Source organism: Gymnogyps californianus, chromosome 7, assembly GCF_018139145.2.
Source record: "Gymnogyps californianus isolate 813 chromosome 7, ASM1813914v2, whole genome shotgun sequence".
NCBI classification, from domain to species: domain Eukaryota; kingdom Metazoa; phylum Chordata; class Aves; order Accipitriformes; family Cathartidae; genus Gymnogyps; species Gymnogyps californianus.
In genome coordinates, this window is record NC_059477.1 from 25342740 (window position 1) to 25361807 (window position 19068).

The following is a 19068-nucleotide window of genomic DNA, read 5'->3' on the forward strand; positions in this document are numbered from 1 at the left end:
TCCTCTAACAAGCCCTGACAGTCTAATTACTGGAGCTACGAGCAGCTGTCGAGTTAGCCGGAGAGACAGAGGAGCTACATGTGTTCTACCCGGCCGCCGGCACTGAGCCCTTGCACCGGGCTGAGGCAGGCGTAGCGCCACAGCATGGCCCTCAGAAACCTCCCAAAAGGAAAGGGGAGCGGTTTGCTTCCTTGCTTTCAAGTCAGAACTAGAGTTCCCGCGAATACTGGCTGTAAGCGTGGGTGTCAGCGCGAGGCGGCGGGACAAGTGAACCCGTACGGGAGCCCTGAAAGCAGCTTCAGCCTCGGGGCTACCCCGTGAGGGACTCGGTAGCACACCTTGGCATGAGTCTGCTGCTCTTTCTTTCCTCTCAAGTTCCACTTCCTTCCCCCAGATTTATTACTATTATTTTTAATGAAATCCTACTTCCCATTTGGATTCAATCTCCTCTGCTGAGTTGAGCTTGTGTGGAAGGGGAAGCAGAGGGGAGGAATACTGAGCCTCCTCTGGTGAGTGTAATAAAGCAGATGTCCCTGCTGGCAGCAGCAGCCTCCTCCAGGAAAGCTGTATGAGTGGGGCCCACTCAGGGACCGCACTCACCTCCCACTTCCAAGTCACTCACAACTGCTTAGCGTGAGATTTATTTATTTCTTTATTATTTCTTTATTTTTAAACCGGACTGGTGCCCCTCGCAGTGGTCTGATCGGTGAGCCTATCTGGACGTCCTCAGGCAGCAATAGTTTTAAGCACGCAGAATTAAACAGCTTCCTAAGACGCCACACTAGGCAGGAGCTCTCATAGTGGGAGATGGATGGGTTCTGCTGGTCGGCGAGGCTTTGGTCAACCGTGTCCCCTCCACTTTCTCTCCTCCCCCCTCCCGCCCTCCCCTGGCTGCAGGGGAGGCCGCAGCTCTGCAGGCGGAGCGGAGGTGCCAGGCTGCCTCCAGCAACAAAGAACCGCGGCCCAGCACGGGGACTCGGGCTCGGCGCAGGGCTCCCTTCTCTGCCAGCAGAAGAGCTCATGGGGCAAACGCGTCCATGCACGGAGTGGGGGAGGAACAGATGACTTTATTTTCTTTAAAGGTGATTTGCAGCTTGTTCAGCTCTTAATAACGTGAGCTCCTGAGCTCGAATTCCACGGTTGAGAGGACAAGTGGGTTTTGTGTTGGGCTGGCTGGAGATGCGCGAATCCCCTTCTCTCCTCCCAGTCCTGGAACTTCTGCCTCTCCCAGGAACCACCCCCAGCCGTGCTCTCTGGGGAGGTACTTCACACGCCGCACGGCGCGCCCAGGGATGAATGTATCCTCCTCAGCGCTGGGTACCGGCGGGGGTTTACAGCTGTTAATAGTAACAAACTCTTTCTCCAGGTCGGGTAGCAGGCATGCACTGTACACTGCTGTTTATTACAGTACACTCTGTTGACAGCCAGTCACAAACATGAGATGTTTAAAATAGAGAAAATAATTGCAGAAAAATCCATTTCTAAAAATTATGCAGGTGTTAATTCTTCCAGAAATTGGTCACCTGCGAACAAATCTTTAAAAAGAGAAACTGTTGTGCTTTGCTGCTATGAAGACATTAATGCTAATTATCAAATACCAGGACTAAAACCTATATTCAGTTCAAATGCAAAAAGCTCCAATTATTATTAATTATCATTAATTTAAATTACTTAGTAAAAGCCCCCCACTTTTTAATTTGATCCCAATAAATCAAAAAAATGTGCAAACTTTATCAGAATGCAATATTTCAACTAAACACAAATTTAAATTGCATTGAGAAAGCCACTAAGCATATTCAGGTTAAAAATGAAGTCACTGAGATTTGGGCGATTAGGTTTTCCCCTTTCCTTTCTGGGCTGTAACAGACTTGGGCAATCCTTCATAGCAGAACAGAAGGAAAGGTAAATAATCTTTGGTATTCTTAGTTTTAGAGAAAGTTTAACCTTTTCTCACTCTACCCTTCATACTAATATAACTTTTTCCATGAAAGTATTTTTACTAATTATTAATGCTAGAAAGGTACATGAACAAAATAATTTTTTTAATAACATGTAACAGATCCATAAAGTTGCTACCATTTCATTTTGGCAAAAGGGTCATTTATGTGCAGTGTTTGATTACTCTCTCTAGTAAACAATTAATGTGGGAAAGTCAACCATTCATTTATGTTACTAGTGAACAATCCTATCCTAATTTTGGCACACCTGGCATTCAGTTACTGTGATGATTTTACAAGAATCTGAATTAAGAGGTTCACTATTTTAAGTTAAATGTGGAAATTTTATAATATAAATGAAAAATGAAAGCCTACTTCTCTTCCTGTTTACTTCAAGGAGAACATAATCACATCCCTGGATATTGAGAAAAAAATCCTAGCATTACACCAATTTCCCCAGCCAGATTGAGGCTTTAATCCTGCAAGTCTACACTCATAAATATAATCATGACTTTGGGCCTATTCAGGCAATGATTGATTGCAAAAAAAAAAAAAAAAGAGAGAGAGAGAGGAAAAAAAAGGTGTTTAACATTACTCTTAAAGGTAATATTGAAGCATAACAAGCAATAATGTGAATTACAGTACTAAGTGACTTACAGTTTCATTTTACCTTGTCAAAGGACAATTAAAAATGTACTTATCTGACAAACAATTTCAGTCATGAGTTCTTGTTACAAGAAGTCTTAATTCTTAAATTCTTAGCATATCTATTGCATAAAAAAAATCAAATGTATGCAAAAACAGTGATCCATTGAATTCTCATACATTAAGACTGTACTTTAAAGTGGGAATTCAGATGCCGAAGAAAATCTTCCTTAGATGTTATAGATGGTGGGAAAACTTCTCGACAGAATTCACATATTCCACACTGATTCAGTTCAGAGTCTGTATAAGCTTGTGCCAGCAAATCATTGTCTTGAGGCTGCCAAACGAGCTAAAAGAAACAGAAAAAGATTATTGCTGTGGTTTACAACGTGGTTTACATTATCCTGTGGTTTATATTTATATTAAAAAATGCCTGCCTCTTTAAACTAGGTGTCCTTTAGACCTGCCTGGCCAGAGACATTAACTAGAGAGTTCTCATTTAAGAAAAGCAAGATAGGACTTTGATTTTTTAAAGTTCTATAAACATACTATCCTTGCAAAGACTTAAAATGCCTTGGTATCTATTAATGCTATATACTGCTATGAGCAAAAGTCTGTAATGCCAGTCTGATACATATCAAGGCTTTTCTTTAACTTTGTATTTCAGTACCTTACTGTAGAAGTCATAGCACATAATAGCCATTTAACAGAAATGAGAAAACACATTTTTACCTTAGAATAAAATGTTTCTTATACAGTTAATATGAATCATATTTTATTTCTATTCTTATTGACACATAACTAGTTTTCAGTTTACTTACAAAATGACTAGAGCAATGCTTAAGTTACTTATTTACTCTGACTGCCTTTTAGTGTAAATGCATCTCAAATAATCTGTTTTGGGATTCCTTCTGCCATGACAGCATCAAATTCAATGGGACCATCTGAATATCCATCCATGCATTCAGGCAATTCTGTAAACTATGCTAAATTTGGCTCAGCAGCTGTACTGCTCTTGGTCCCTGAGCTAGTTAGTTTAAAGCCAGCAAGTCTGTTTAGCTGGCATTGGAGTTCAAGGGACTTCAGCCTGATACATACTTTAAGTCAGAGCGTACGCTAATTATTTAGCATCATACCAACTAGGAATCAAAAAGTCTTCTATCAGTTTTCAAAGTAAAGTTAAAAATTAAGTTTCATTACTTTAGTATTAACAACACAAGATAAAACACATAGTTATGTTATATGGCCAGGACGATTAGGTTTTGAGTAAATTGAAAACTAAATGCATACTGCTGTGACTGCAAAGTAGACAGAACGGCAGCAAGCTGGTATGAGCTCTACGTGGGGATGGAACCTAGAAGAGGAGAGCGCCCTACAGTTTTTTTGGCTCAGTTTTCTTCTCTCTTGCTTCACTCACACATGGAAAGGCAAGCAAGAATACTTTAGAAAGTAGTTTCTTTGGAAGTTTTAAATTTCTTGCTATCGATACTTACCCAAGAGTTTTAATTTTCAGCTCTTATTCAAATTTCATCATGCCAAATAGTTAGAATCTATTGTTTATTCCTCCCATGGTAACTCACTGTACAACTAACCTGGCTTTCATAGTAGTTAACCCTTCTTTTTAAACCAGCTGAACTTCTTGGAGTCAATTTCTTGTCCATTCCCTATTTAAACAGTGTTTAGCTTATCAGATAGCAATAGCAGATTTACTGTTTTTCATTATGGTCAGCAATCCATATAATTAAATTGACTAATTAGTAATTAAGTGCAATCACACCACTTTTTTCAGCTCAAAGAGTCTACTTATTGTATGTTGCTGGTGTAAATTGCATATTAAATCTATCTAGACACTGACACACTTAAACATCCCTACAGAAATGTGTTTAGAATTACTTGTTTCTAATACCTTATGATGTAAAGCACCATTTGAAAAAAGATAAAATAGTATTGTAAAGACGCCACAAACGGCATAGTAAGATTTCTAATCTTGGAAGCACAAGGGGAGGTACTCCTCTAGCAACCCACTGAGGCAGGCACTTAACTTCCATTTCTTTCTTTGAGTGTTAAGCATGTGCTTAATATGCTTTTCAGAACAGGGATATATTTAAGCAGACGTTCCATTTCAAAAACATTCAGATTAAGATCAATAGACTATCAATTTGCTTTTAAAATCATGAACATTCTTAGAAATATTTTTGGTGGAAACAACCCCCTCAAACTGTGAATACCGATAAACACATGCATCTCCATGCAAGTCTCAGTTAAATGTAGTTTGTAAAATACTAGGTCCACTAATATCCATGTTTATTTTAATCTGCTGCTCTTTTCAGTCACATGTTTTTTTAAAAAGTTACATCCTAAGAAAACAGTACTGAGTTTTCACATTTAGTATCCACATAGAAGGAAAGAGCTAAATTTATTACAGCAACTGAGAGCAGTTCCAAGAACTTACTGTTGCCAAATCTATTGCATTTATGGGGTTTTCCATTTTATAAGTTAACATATGTAGTAAATACTTGAAAGTTTTATCTACACTAGGAAAAAAAAATCAGGTATATAATTCCTCCCTATTGGAGCTTTACCAGGGACAGGGATGATGGAAGCCATAAGCAGTGTAACTACCCCTTAGTAAGGTGGTAAAATACTAAGAACAAGTTTATGCATAAATTTTGCTAAGGTTAATACAGTCGAAAGGGCATGTATGTAAGTAACTTTTAAAAAACATTAGTATTTTAATCTACATATATATTATCTGTGAATCAAATCTTTAGCACAATTAACAGACAGAAAAAACTCTAAAGCTGAGTCCAATTCACTGGGAAAAATACTTAAAAACCTCTTTTGAAGGCAGCTGAGTAAAGGTGATGGATGTTTAAATATATTGATATACACAGATGTATATTTAATGGATTCTAAAGCAATATTGGCTTGTTTCATACAAGCTTCTGGATAAGATAAAACATTTTAATCAATGTCCTGTATGTTCTACAGTGCTATTGTAGATATGACTTACAAATACTGAAACAGTTCACCATTAGCTTTCTTTTCTCCCAGTGTTAGCATTATTACATTTTTCTCCACAAAGTAGATAATTTACATTTTAAATGATGGCTCCAAATTAATTTCCTTATTTTGCAGAAATACCAATAATTAAACCAAAGGCTTACTGCTATTCAACTGCAATTCTCTACTTTTTAAGCTGCATACTCCCCTACCAATTTATAATCACATACCAGCTGTTTCACTTGCTGTAATATACAATGCAGGGTGCCATCTATTGAAAAATGAATATACAGACTAACTAGTAAAAGAACAAGCTGGAGAGGGAATACAGAAAAAGAGGATAGCAACAAGCAATGGAGTGAATGCTTCACAGCTCCACAGGAATTCTACCACTGATAAAATAAATGGTTTAATTTGTTTAACTCAGTCACAACTTTAACTGAGGACCCAATGAAAAATAAAGCACAATAAAAACTGTGATTAGCAAGTTGGTATAGAATTGAGATCTCCCACATTACAAATAGATATTTAAAATACATTTTGAAAAATCAGGCTTATGGTTTAAAATACAATGATGAAGAACAGCAAACTTTCCATGCTTTAAACTTTTATCCAAAACTGGTTTGCAATAGAAAATTAAACTAGACTGGGTACATTTTAGGAGAAGAAAACATTAAAGTTATCATGTCCTACGAACGCTTTCCAAATGCTAGTTTTGCATGTCATGCAGCAGCCAAGTTGACAGGTAAAGCTCTTCTCCTGCATGTACCTTATCATTACCAAAGAACACAAACCCACATCAATGTAAATAGTAAAAATATGCCAAATCCACTGTCACAGAATTCCTAAATATTATTATTTGCTTATTTTTGAAAAGCTGTCCTCTCACAAGGTGTGAGAAAAGCCACAGAAACGTAAAAAAAATCAGTCTATAAAGGTCCATAATAATTTTTCCAGCAACTTCAGTTGAGACAGGATGTTACACAAAAGAAGCAAAGTATTCAGAGACGTGATTGTCAGAACCTGCTGAAATGTTTTTCTCCATTACAGCACCTGGGCCTTGCTTTCAGAAGCTCCCATGGATGTTAAGTAGCTATAACTGAAATTCAAGCCCAAAGTACCTACATAAACCTAAACCAAAGTATTTTAGTGAACTTCCCTTCATTTGAAAAAATAAATGTGCTTTCCTCCTTGACTGCTTAAACTATGAAGAAAAAATTTTAAGTTTTCTTAGAGGGGAGGAACAGGGTGCTGTTTATACCTCAGATTGAGATAAAAAGTAGATAATTTTTCCACATTGAAGTATTTATCTGTTCAGCTTTTTAATTAGTCCATTTGTCATATTCTCTGCTGTACATTAAAAACAATTAAAACAATTATGTGCCCTATTCAACTGAGATCAAGGGTAGAAAGAAAGCAATCTAGGGGGCAACTTACGATTAATGACAGCTTTGAAATAGATATAGAAGCAATTAATATCTAAATGAACTGCAATTTGTGCAAGCATATCCAGTGCTACATCTGCTTAAATTCCTGCCCTTTCACTGGAAAAGTGCTTTGTACACATACTTCAGTATCGGGAAGAAGAACTGACAAGAGCTATTGTCTTAAAAAAAGACTGATGAGATACCTCACAGAATATATTAATCCTGTCTCAAAGATCTTTGCAAAGTGGTTGTCTGAATCATTACCATTTTTTGAAATGTGTAGTATTTATAGAAGGATACCTGATGAGGACCTCTGACGGTTGTCCCAGCAGCTTCTAAAGAAGAAAAAATTACTTCAGGTACACCCTGGTTTGTGTGCTTAGGTACAAATGTGAAACCAGTGTTTGTTGTTTTTAAACATGTTTTGTCATGGATATTTTCTATGGGCATGTTTGCATGATTTGGGGGGTTTGTTTTGTCAACAGTAGTTAAGCTTTGTAAAGCTGAGGTCATGAGATCAACTCCATGAGCTTCAAATGAGTTAGGTTCCAATTTACTGAGGTTAACAGCACGGTCTCTGTGCTCCAGGTTAAAATGATGATCTTGAAGCATGTTTTCAGCTATACCAGTACAAGGAACTGCTGGTTTTTCCTGAGTGCTCTGCAAGAAAGCAGAGTCATTGTCTGTAGGTGGAAACTTGACATTAAATTTAGAAAGTGATTCTACAGAGTTGTTGTCCTCATCTTGGCCCACTCCTCTTGGTGTGATAGATGTGATGCATGATGCACCTCTATTTATATCCTTTATAACCCGAGGCTTAAAAAGCTCTTCTGCTTGTTCATCAGTTTTATCAGTACACTGTATCGGCATGGAAAACTGTATTTCTGTGAAGAAAAAATGAAGAAAACATTAAATAGTCCACTGAAGTGTAGTTATTAAAGGTGGTGTTGGTGTATTTTTCCTGAGAGGTTTTTGATCTTCCTTCTTGGCTTTTTAACCTTTATTTTTTCTCTTTGAAATCAATTTGAGGCGTAGTTCTCTTTCACAAACATTAGCTCTGACACAAAGACTATCAGAACAGAAATAAAAGGAAATAATCCTGTTCTAATAATTCTATTTCTCTTTGATTTATGGCTATAAACATTTTCATTTTATTGAAAATTATGTTGTCCCATACTCTTAACACATAGTTGCATATATTTACTGAAGTGTTCTGGCAGAAATAGAAGCTGGAACCAAAACCATTTCACACGGTGCCAAGAACATGCTAGGCATCATGAGCACGATTTTAGAAGGTATTCAGGTACCAAACTCCCATTGGTTTCCAAATTAGGTAAATATTTAAACTGAATAACTATTCAGAAGTGGGACCATATTTTCCCTTTGTTTTGAGAATTTCTGCTTCATTTTTGGCACTTTATTAACAAAAATGGTAATAATATACATGGTTACTCCTAATCAGGTGAGAGAATAACTTCAGTACGCATTTATTGTACAGCAGCCTTCTGACATCACTCATATTGTAGTAAAGTGGGCCACAGAACTAACAGAAATCAAACAGATTAAATCTATATCATGTATAGCTTTTCACACAGTTGAGTTAGGCACTTATTTAAGGAAAACAAGTCCATTCTGAAATAAGTTGCCAAGCACTCATCCCCCAAAATTCCCACCCCCAAATAATAAAGTTTAGTAGCGTACAATCAGAATATAACAATACAGTTCAGACATAGCAATCTGAAGCCACAAGCTACACATTAGCACTTCATGTAACAAAACTTCAGTAATGGTATAACCTAAATTAGAAGCAAGTGCTGAAATCAGTGTCTTTTGCTTCAACCGGCTAAGTTTGGCGGGTGTTTTTTGAAATCACTTAAGAGTCTGATCCTACTATTAAGAAAAGCTAGTAGGGAATACCCGTAGTAGCTTACATTATATTAAATGTAAACATTAAAAGAACCGGACATGCAGAATCTCTTCCAGTTGCAACAAAAATCAAGCCTTTCTTTTGTTTTCAGGAAGTGTTGGATTAAGCTCTTGTCCCATATAACAAAAGAGTATTCAAAAGTCTGCACAAGGAAGTCTAGAAAATAAGTCCTCTGACTCTCCTCAGTCCGGCAGTTCTCCTCTAACAGATCTGGGGCTAGAGACATTCATAACAGACATCTTTTGAACTGACAGCTAAATTAAAAGCAAGCAAGTGCTGTCATTCACACAGTATGATGGGATATCACATGTAGTAAGTGCCTGCCTCTCACTCCAAGGGACAAAACAATTACAAGAGCCATTGATGTGATGACTGTCTTTTATAGCATGTGATTTGGAGCATTCGTCATAGAATGCCAAAACTGGCGGTGCGTTTTCTTGGTGAAATACTGAGCATCATGTGAACAGACTTGAAAAAGGCAGATGGTAAACAGTGGAAGTACTTCTATGTATGTGTAATTTACAGTATTTTCAAATATAAAGCAAAGCTTTCAAACAGTTGAATCACAATAAGAGCTTAAGTATGATATTACCAGTTTCAGGTTCTGGCTTTATCTTAAATTTACTCAGTTGGTCTGTTTGTTCTCTGGCTAGCATACATATTCGATGACACTCTTCTTTCATGTCCTGGAAAATAGTCTCCAGATTCTCCCTGGAAGATCAAAATTGTAAATTAAAGAGACAATGAATTCAGCTTGTTGTGACCTTTAATCTAGTCACACCCACAAAGCAGAGAAAAACAATAGTGTAAGCTACTTTTCTTGGATACCTTGTTCCTCAGCATATGTATACATATTTTTGTTCTCCTCAGTAAAAGCAAGCAGAAAAGGGAAAAGAAAATGTTGTCAAAGAGCTGTTTAGTCATATCATACACACATACATTCAAGCTTAGGGCCTGACTCTGCAAGGACCACCCCCCCCAAATCCAACCTTTACATTTCTTTCAGTTCCCTCAGGTATTTTGTGGAACAGCGTATCTTTCACAAGGGTATTGTTTCCATCTCATTCTAGGGAAAATAAGATGCTGCTGCTGTGAACATTAATTGTTTTCCATTGTTTTCTGTGCATTTCAGACTTTGCAGGAGAAGGAACACACAAGCATTTGTTACGGTTCCTTCCTCCTCTGTCTACCTGATATTTTGGAGAGGGGCTCGTGAACTCATTCCTTCTCTGTTTTATACAATATCACATGACTTTTCCTTTGAAGGATTTTTTTAATTATATCTTTTCCAGAGTATCATATGGACATCTGATATCTAGTTATCTGCACTGAGAATGGTAAAAATAATTCTTCATGCTGGTGTGAGTTTTATTTGCCCAAAGGCACTACATTATCCAGTTATTGATGCATCCATAAAATTCCATTGTGCAATTTTGATAAATTTGCTAAGTAATATATATTTCTAAGCACAATATCATGGATTTTATAAAATGAACTTCAAGGATGAAAAAGTGAAGTTGGTGACAAATTGGATTTGTGTTCTCTTTTGCGTCTTTGGATCAAAAGAGCTCAAAAGGGATTTTTCTTTAATCCAGTGAATTGTTTTCCTTTTTATTGCTTATTCATATAGCAAACAGGAGTGTCACGAGCTGTGTTCCTACTTCTGCTGTGCTTCTCTTTTTGAAGACACAATGTCTATTTGTATCTCATTTGGAAAAAAAATCTACAGACAGAGTTGAAGTTGCTACTGTTAACACATTCTGACCATTTTTTAGGTGTTTTGATAAATAAGAAATTAAAAAAGACTCTTAACACAAGTTTCTAATCAGAGCTTTAAAATATACATATGATTAGATGAATCAATCTTAATTTGCTAGATATTTGTGATACTATAATCTTACTAGTGTAAGATTACCAGTAATCTTACCAGTCACATACCTCTTCCCAAGAAAACAGTAAAGTAAGGGAGCTATTTGAGAGCAGGGAGACAGAAGACAGGTAAAGGTTTTTAATTTTTTAGATATAAATCAGTAAAGACAAAAAAGTCTTTATCACATCACATCACAATCTTATTTTCTCTCTTTCTTATCATAAAGCAGTAGCGAGTCAGACTAAAGATCCACGAAGTTCACCTAGCCTATGTCTGAGAGTGGCCAAAAGCAGATGCCTAGGCAAGAGTATAAAAAGACAGCAAGAATTTATGATACTTTTCCCTAATACTCTCCTAGCCTCACCCTAGAGAATCTTCTACTTGACCTCAGCAAAACTGCCCATCCTGTGAAAAATGCAAACCTAAGACTTTCGTCAATATTTTTCCCAAAACACTGGCAGAAGAGGGAATATTTGCTTAGGAAATACACAGTTTTTGGTCCCTTGGTCATAGGGCTGGCTGGCTGGCTGGCTTCAGCTTACAGATAAACCTGGTTTCAAACTCTCTCATTTAGGATGGATCAGGCCAAGAATTACTTCTTCATGCTGACTATCAGACCTCCTCCTGGCAGCGCAGCAGGCTCCTCTGCTGTGCTGCCATCAGTTAATCCATTATGGTTGTACATTCCTGTTCTGAAGAGAGTTAATGCAAGGGAGTTAATGCGTATCCAAAACCCAGCATTAACATCCACTGCTGTTTCCCACAGAGTTTAACCTCCTGCTGAACCAAGTGGCTATTTTTCTTCCTCCCAACTTATCCCTACATACTTGCAAAGCCCCAGCTATGATTCCACATAGTTGCTGGCTTTATTACCTTCCTACACCGGCTGTTTGACCTCTGCTGCTCCCCGCTCCCCTCTCCCCTGCCGCCCCCATCCATTTTTTAAGGTACTGTGTAGAAAAGAGGGAAATAGCTGGTCTTATTTAATGGCAGAAAAGACAATTAAAAGCAAATTTAAAAAATGCTGCAAAAGTATTTACCTTTCAGGCATAGGTGAAATACCAGAGATCCCTAGAGATAATTCAGGCTTATCTGGAACAACTTTCTTACTTTTCACCTTCAAGTAAAATATGAAAATATTGATCACAGGTTAGCATATTAATTTTGCTCTTCACCCTGATATGAATAAAATGTCACGGGATCCTTCACCTAGTCCTTCTGGAAGCTCTCAAAACATTCACAAAATGACAAAAGCAGTTGTTTACTCTTTGTGTGAAATTCCTATTTTTAGTTTAACTTAGCAACTCAGTGTGGCATTCCTCTGCTCATACTCCCTTGAAAGGAAACTGGTTCTAAGAATATTGCTTGACTGTAATTCTGTTTCAACCATGTATAAGGTAAGATTATATATTGTGTATAAGCTTGTTAGTGAGGTATCCAGCTATTTTAGCTCTTAAAAATCAATTTATTCACTGAAATTTTCAATGAACACATCACAAGCTAGTACGTCAAGAGTTCTAGCAGGCTTTTAAATAAGTTATTAACTTTGACTACCACCTTGTGGTTCACTCTAGTATTACATAGTTTTAAATCTGCCAGGCATTAAGGAAAGTTTTTATAATAACCAGTCATTAAGCTGCAGTTCCACTAGATCTACATTACCAGACGGCCTGGGTAGTTCATATGTGCTCCAAATCAGACACAGAACTTGATCATATGTCTGCCAAATGAGCTGATTTCAATGATACATTGTTTATAATCACAGACCCATAGCAGGCAGGTTTGTCTTACCTTGCACTAAAGCGCAACTGCAGCTCCTGTAGACACATTTGAGCTGCCTTATACCTAGCAACATGGGTTACAAATACTTGCTACAGTAAGTTAAGCAATGCTTGGGAAGTCTAATAGCAACAAGTTATGTGTTGCTGTGCTCCTACCCTTACCTACGTTCACTTTAAATTAGCTAGCTAAAATATGTTTACATGGGTAGATTCACATTGATGACTGCACTCCAGCTATCCCACAAGGACAGAATAGCACTCTGGATGCTATTCTGTAACAAAAATAGGGAGGCATAAAAGTGAAAAAATCAACTCAATCTTGGTGAAAACTTACAACTGAAAATTATATAACAGAAATGCTAATCTGGAGTTTTCACAAATACTAAAATACTAAAATTTTAATGACATAACATAAAATAATTAAAACACAAACCAACCAATATGTATTTAATAGTTCAGTGTTCCCTATGTGCTTTATATACTTTAACGATTTCCTAGTAATTATATAATGCTGAAATTTAAAATCAGTTTCTTAGAATAATTAGTATAAACATATTTGAAAGAAGTAATAATTTACAAATGTTTGGTTTTTTCATTTTATCTCTACTTGGTTTCTTATCTTACCTCCCTTTTATATGTTGGCATCTGCATACCCTTTTGTGCTTCATTTAATTCTTTCAATTTGCTTTTCAGAGTTCTTATTTTATCTTCTTGTTTGGAAACAATAGATAGAAGCTTCCTTTCCTTTTGATTGTTTTTGTCCTCAAGTTGCTTCAATTTCATGCTCTCACTTTCTAACTGTTCCTAAAAAATAATTTTAGAAACACCAGTACAATTAGTAGAATTGAGGCTTGTGGAATATAACTATTCAGCAGTCTGGAATAAGCTAAAAGTTAAGCTTTTGCAACATAAGTAAGGGTCGGTCTTATTTATTACATTATTAATTTTAAACTCATAGTAAAGACCTTCTACCACTACACATAGATGTAACTCATCATAGATGATTACTCAAAACAACTGTATGTTCTGAATTTTTGAAAGTCATATTAGTGTTTATAAAAAATAAAGACACTCTCTTGGCTCACTTACTATATTATTTACATTAACATTTTATGTACAATATATTGTATGTACAACATATAAAATAATATTTCATTAATTTCAATCAATCTTAAACAATTTTGAAGAAGGTGATATTCTGCAGCTACTTTAATTTTTGAGCAGACCCAAGAACAAATCATAGAATATCTCAAGTTGGAAGGGACCCATAAGGATCATTGAGTCCAACTCCCTGCTCCTCGCACGACTACCTAAAACTAAACCATATGACTAAGAGTGTTGTCCAGATGCTCTTTGAACTCTGAGAGGCTTGGTGCTGTGACGACTTCCCTGGGGAGCCTGTTCCAGTGACCAGCTACCCTCTCAGTGAAGAACCTTTTCCTAATGTCCAATATGAACTTCCCCTCATGCAGCTTCATTCCATTTCCTCGTGTCCTATCGCTGGTCACCAGAGAGAGGAGATCAGCACCTCCCCCTCTGCTGCCTGCCTTGAGGAAGTTGTAGACTGCGATGAGGTCACCCCTCAGCCTTCTCTTCCCCAAGCTGAATAAACCAAGTGACCTCAGCAGCTCCTCATAAGTCTTGGCCTCAAGGCCTTTCATCATCTTGGTCGCCCTCCTCTGGACACACTCTAATAGTCTGATGTCCTTCTTATACTGAGGTGCCCAGAACTGCACACAGTACTCAAGGTGCGGCTGCACCAGTGCAGTGCGGAGTGGGACAATCACCTCCCTCGACCGGCTAGCTATGCTGTGCTTGATGCACCCCAGGACACAGTTGGCCCTTTTGACTGCTAGGGCACACTGTTGACTCCTATCGACTTGCCATCAACCCAAACACCCAGATCTCTTTCCGCAGGGCTGTTCTCCAGCCTTTTGTCCCTGAATTTGTATGTATAACCAGGATTACATTACAAATATTGCAATGCTATAAAGATTTGTGAAATAAAAAGCAGTGGCTGGCCCCACTTTAACTAGCTATCTGGTAATTAATGGAATTTTTATGTATGTGGGCTTTTTAGTGGAATGAAGAAGAATATAACAAACAATTTTTTTAATATGCACAAAGATAGTCCTTGGGATAATTTTCAAGAAACAACCTATGATTAAAAACTGTGGCTATGAAAACCTTACAGTTGTCAGTTTATGAAATCTATAGAAACACTGATCTTGAACTGTATGTATCAAGTGTCACAAAAAGTGGCCTGAAGCCCCATGTCTGTCTCTATAAGAGAAGGAAGCCCAAAGGGTTAACTCTGCAAGAAGTAGTGTAAGTAAGCGAAATGCAGTGAAATAGTCCTGTAGACAGGTAGGGCAAGGTGAAAAGGAAAGAAGCAAATAAGTGCTTTTGCAAGAACATTTGTTTTATTTACAAATGAGACCTAAATAGGGTGAGTTTGTGCATTTGGAGATTAGGTAGGTAGGGGCTAGTCTACTAGACAATGACAGCCATGTAGGGATGGGTCCAGAGCCGGTCTACAGAGACACCAGGTGGTTAAGCATGGATGTGTGTATATGCAGCTGACACAACAGTTTAGCCTCAAAAAGTTATACTAGCTGGATAAAAAAACCGCAGAAAAACAGCTTTGAAGGCATTGGTTTTTTCCTTTAGTTTAAATTGTGACTTTGAATAGTAAACCTACAGTAAGAGCTTCAATGCAACTCTGGACTTGGGTGGTATCTCAGGGATCCAGATTAAGCCTCTTCTGCTCAGTCGGTTCAAAACATTGTCTAAAAATGGGATGTTTCTATCCCAGCAAAACTCCTTAATCCTAACCCTTCTTCCATGCTTTATACTTCTGGCAGGTGGTGTGGGGAATATATGTATAGTCCTAGGACAGATCATGAAACACTTTCTATACTCTTCTAGTGTGGACTCTGTATACATCATGGTAGATAAGAATCCAGGGAAGCAGATTAAAAAAAACAAAACCAAACAGCAAAATAGAAAAAAGGAGAAAGATTTTTTGATATAGTTCTGGAAAAAAACAACCAAACAAGAAGACCGAAGATTTGAGGCTAAAGAACCCATACATCATCTTCTGTAACCGATGGTACAGCAGCTAGATTTCATTTTCTCAAATGGCACAACAAGAACACTAGGAAGAATTACAGTACTATGAGGCACAGAAAGTTCAAAGCAAATTAAGGAAGTATCTGATGAATGAGAAAAGACAATCATACCTAGTGATGTGGGAAAAAAATATCAATTTATGTTAAGAGGAGATGGAGACATGCAGGAAAGTGTTCTTAACAGATCTGAAAATACTTTGAAGAAAGTTATAGCAGGGACAGATGCTGAACATAATCTTATAACGATATAGCTTTTCCATGTTCTTTAAAGACTACAAAGTCACAGTAGCTATAGTATGGGGAACTGCTCTTTGCCATTCCAGGAATGGGAAGGCAGTGATATTTTATGGTGTGGGTTCACAGACCCCAAGCTACCACTGAGCCATTATTTGGTCATAGGGTTCCCAAACATTAGAACCACAGAATAGTTTGGGTTGGAAGAGACCTTTAAAGGTCATCTAGTCCAACCCCCCCTGCAATGAGCAGGGACATCTTCAACTAGATCAGGTTGCTCAGAGCCCTGTCCAACCTGACCTTGAATGTTTCCAGGGATGGGGCATCTACCACCTCTCTGGGCAACCTGTTCCAGTGTTTCACCACCCTCATTGTAAAAAATTTCTTCCTTATATCTAGTCTGACCATTCCATGGTCAAATTCCATTTGCCATTTAAAAAGCCAATGGGATGCAGCTTCTCCTGTATTTTCCTTTGAAAATGATTTGCTGGAAATCCAAACACCTAGGAAAAAGCTTATATCAAAGACAACACTTGCCCTTGAAGAGCAACTCCATCTTAAGGACAGTAAAATAGCTCTTTCACTGAGCCTGTGATACAGCATTGGTCTGCACACACATCATTTATCTGTTTGGGACTATTACAGCTCCAAATAACATGTGGCCTTTCAAAAGTTTTCAGATAACTGGGAGCACTGCAGTAATGGCCAGTAGTTCTCTTCCATTTCTCCTACATTCTCCTGCAGGAAGTGGGGACAAGATTTAAGCAAGCAGTGAGAAAAGCCACGTGGTAACCAATGTGAGAAGAGCCATGCAACATGTTGCAATGAGGATGTATCAGTACATACTGACGTAAATCATTGTTCTTGTGCACCGTCAGGGTATCACACGAGGAAAAACACTGGAGAAACAATTACACCTTTTGGGATCTTTCAATAATACAGCCCTTCATAGCTTGATGATCTTACAGTTTCTAATACTGACTGAGTTTGGGTGTTTGCAACAATGTGGTAACATTTATAAACGGGCTGAAGCTTATAAAGCTAATGCCATGACAAGTAAGTATGTCACACAGGTCATTCCTGCTCAGTTAAGTACTTGGCCACACAATGGATCTTTTAAGCATGCTGGTATTAGCAGCCAGCAAAGAGGTTACATCTGTATTATGAACAGATCAGTATCTTTTCTTTTGGAGAAGCTTTACAGGATCAGAGGATAATTCAAGTTGGAAGGGACCTCAAGGGTTCTCTAGCTTCTAATCAAAGCAGGGTCAGTTACGACGTCTGATCAGGTTACTCAGTTTGGTCTTGAATTCTCAAGGATGGAGACTATACAACCTCTCCAGGCAACCTTTTCCAATGCCTGGCTGTCCTCATGGTGAAAAGTTTTCCCTTATGTCCAGTCTGAACCTGTCATGTTTCAACTGTCCATTCTCTCTCATCCTCTTGCCATGCACCACCGTTAAGAGCCTGGCTCCATCTGCCTGATAACCTCAATGTAGGTATTGGAAAGCTATTAGCTTCCCCTGAAGCCATCTCTTCTCCAGGCTGCACAAGTCCAGTTTCTGCAGCTTCTTTTCATGGGGTATGTACTCAAGCCACCAACTATCTCCGTGGGGCCTCTGCTGAACTCACTCTAGTTTATCAATGTCTTTTCTGTACTAGAGGTCCCCAAAGTGGATGTAGTATTCTAGATGAAGTCCAATGAATGCTGAATAGAGGGAGATACTTGCTTCCCTGGGTGTGCTAGCTGTGCGCCTGTTAATACAGCCCAGAAAGCTGTTGCCCTTCTTTTCTGCCAGGACACACTGCTGGCTCATGTTCAGCTTGCTGTCTAACAAGGCCCCAGCTCCTTTCCAGCAGAGCTGCTCCACAGCCAGTCCCCAGACTGTACTGCTACAAAGGCAGGTCCTTTTATTTTTCCCTGAAGTGTGCTATAATAGCCTGTTTCAGTGGCTTCCTAGAACAAACAAACTGTCAGATGGTTTCAAGGAAAAATACTACTCAACTGACGAACTACTGTAAGTGGTCTCAGGGAATATTAACTGTAACTTTTAACAGTTTAACTACAAACTCTTCTTTATTATTGGATAGAGATAGTTTAAACAGATGAAGCAATAAGAAAAAAAGGCTATCAATACCAGAATTTCTTGTATCAGGTAGCAGAGCCTAACTAATCCTACTGCATACATCATACCAGCAGCAAAGAACAGCTAAATGCATAAAATTGTCAGCTAGCATAAAATCATAAAGTACAGCTTTGCATCAAAGATAGGAAACAAAGTGACACTAGAGAAGCTGGTATTGACTGGAACACACAACTCTACAAGACTGCTGCAGTAGCTGCTCTTAGTTACTTAAGTCATTTTAGCACCATAATTTTGAGCACAAAGATGACTACTGTACATCTGCCATTCCTCTGCTTATGTCCTGCACAAAAATAGACCTAAACATTTATTGCAGGATGAACAGTTTTGTATACCATAGGCATCATTCATTCCTGACACAGTTTCCTCCTCTTTTTCACGGCACAAGACATTCTGATCAATAAACTCCACACAGTGTTTAATACTGAGGTTCTTGACCCAGGAAAACATGAACATGTGCATGTTTTGCTGTCACAGGTACTGACTTTAGCTTCATGTTTTATGGAGTTTACAAGGATTCTGATGTCTGACTCTGTACTAAAAATAGCATGCAGAAGAAGCTTTACTTGACCTTGTCTAATCTCGCTTACTAAGGTTTTCTTTGCTGGGCATCTTTGGCTCTGAAACAGTAACTGGATCCACATTCTTCCTAGTTAATAAAGTTTAGCTAAGCTGTACTCAAAAACAGGCAGCAATTTAGGTCCCTTTGGTCTCCCCAAGCAGGGGACTGAAAAAATCTGATAATCTTGTATATAGTTTGGTACTGACCACCAAGCCAATCTGGTCCACTCACCTCTTTCAGTGAAGATGAATGTGAACAAAAAAACAACCCAAAACATTTTATGACAAACTAGCAACAGAATTTGACAACAGCAAGTAAAATACACAAGTATGGCCACCTACTAGAAAACACAGAAAAGCTAACCCCTCCCTCGTTTTAAACCTCTGAAATTTAAGCTTTAACCATGC

The 19068-nt window shown here is 38.1% G+C and overlaps 1 protein-coding gene across 2 annotated transcripts in view; it reads right to left on the reverse strand.

Moving 5' to 3' along the window:
• Positions 1-895: 895 nt before the first annotated feature.
• The window catches only part of TANK (TRAF family member associated NFKB activator), a 39790-nt gene continuing 21617 nt past the window's right edge, over positions 896-19068 (reverse strand). Inside the window, exons 8-13 of one of the 2 annotated variants that reach the window (XM_050899610.1) lie at positions 13215-13394; positions 11850-11926; positions 9532-9650; positions 7313-7896; positions 2763-2931; positions 1510-1535 (exon numbers count right to left, since the gene is read on the reverse strand). In XM_050899610.1, coding sequence (XP_050755567.1) covers positions 2764-2931; positions 7313-7896; positions 9532-9650; positions 11850-11926; positions 13215-13394 — 1128 coding nt within the window. In that variant the 3' untranslated portion in view covers positions 1510-1535; position 2763. Of the gene's footprint in view, positions 2932-7312; positions 7897-9531; positions 9651-11849; positions 11927-13214; positions 13395-19068 lie in introns of both variants that reach the window. The other variant, XM_050899609.1, reaches the window with a different exon arrangement.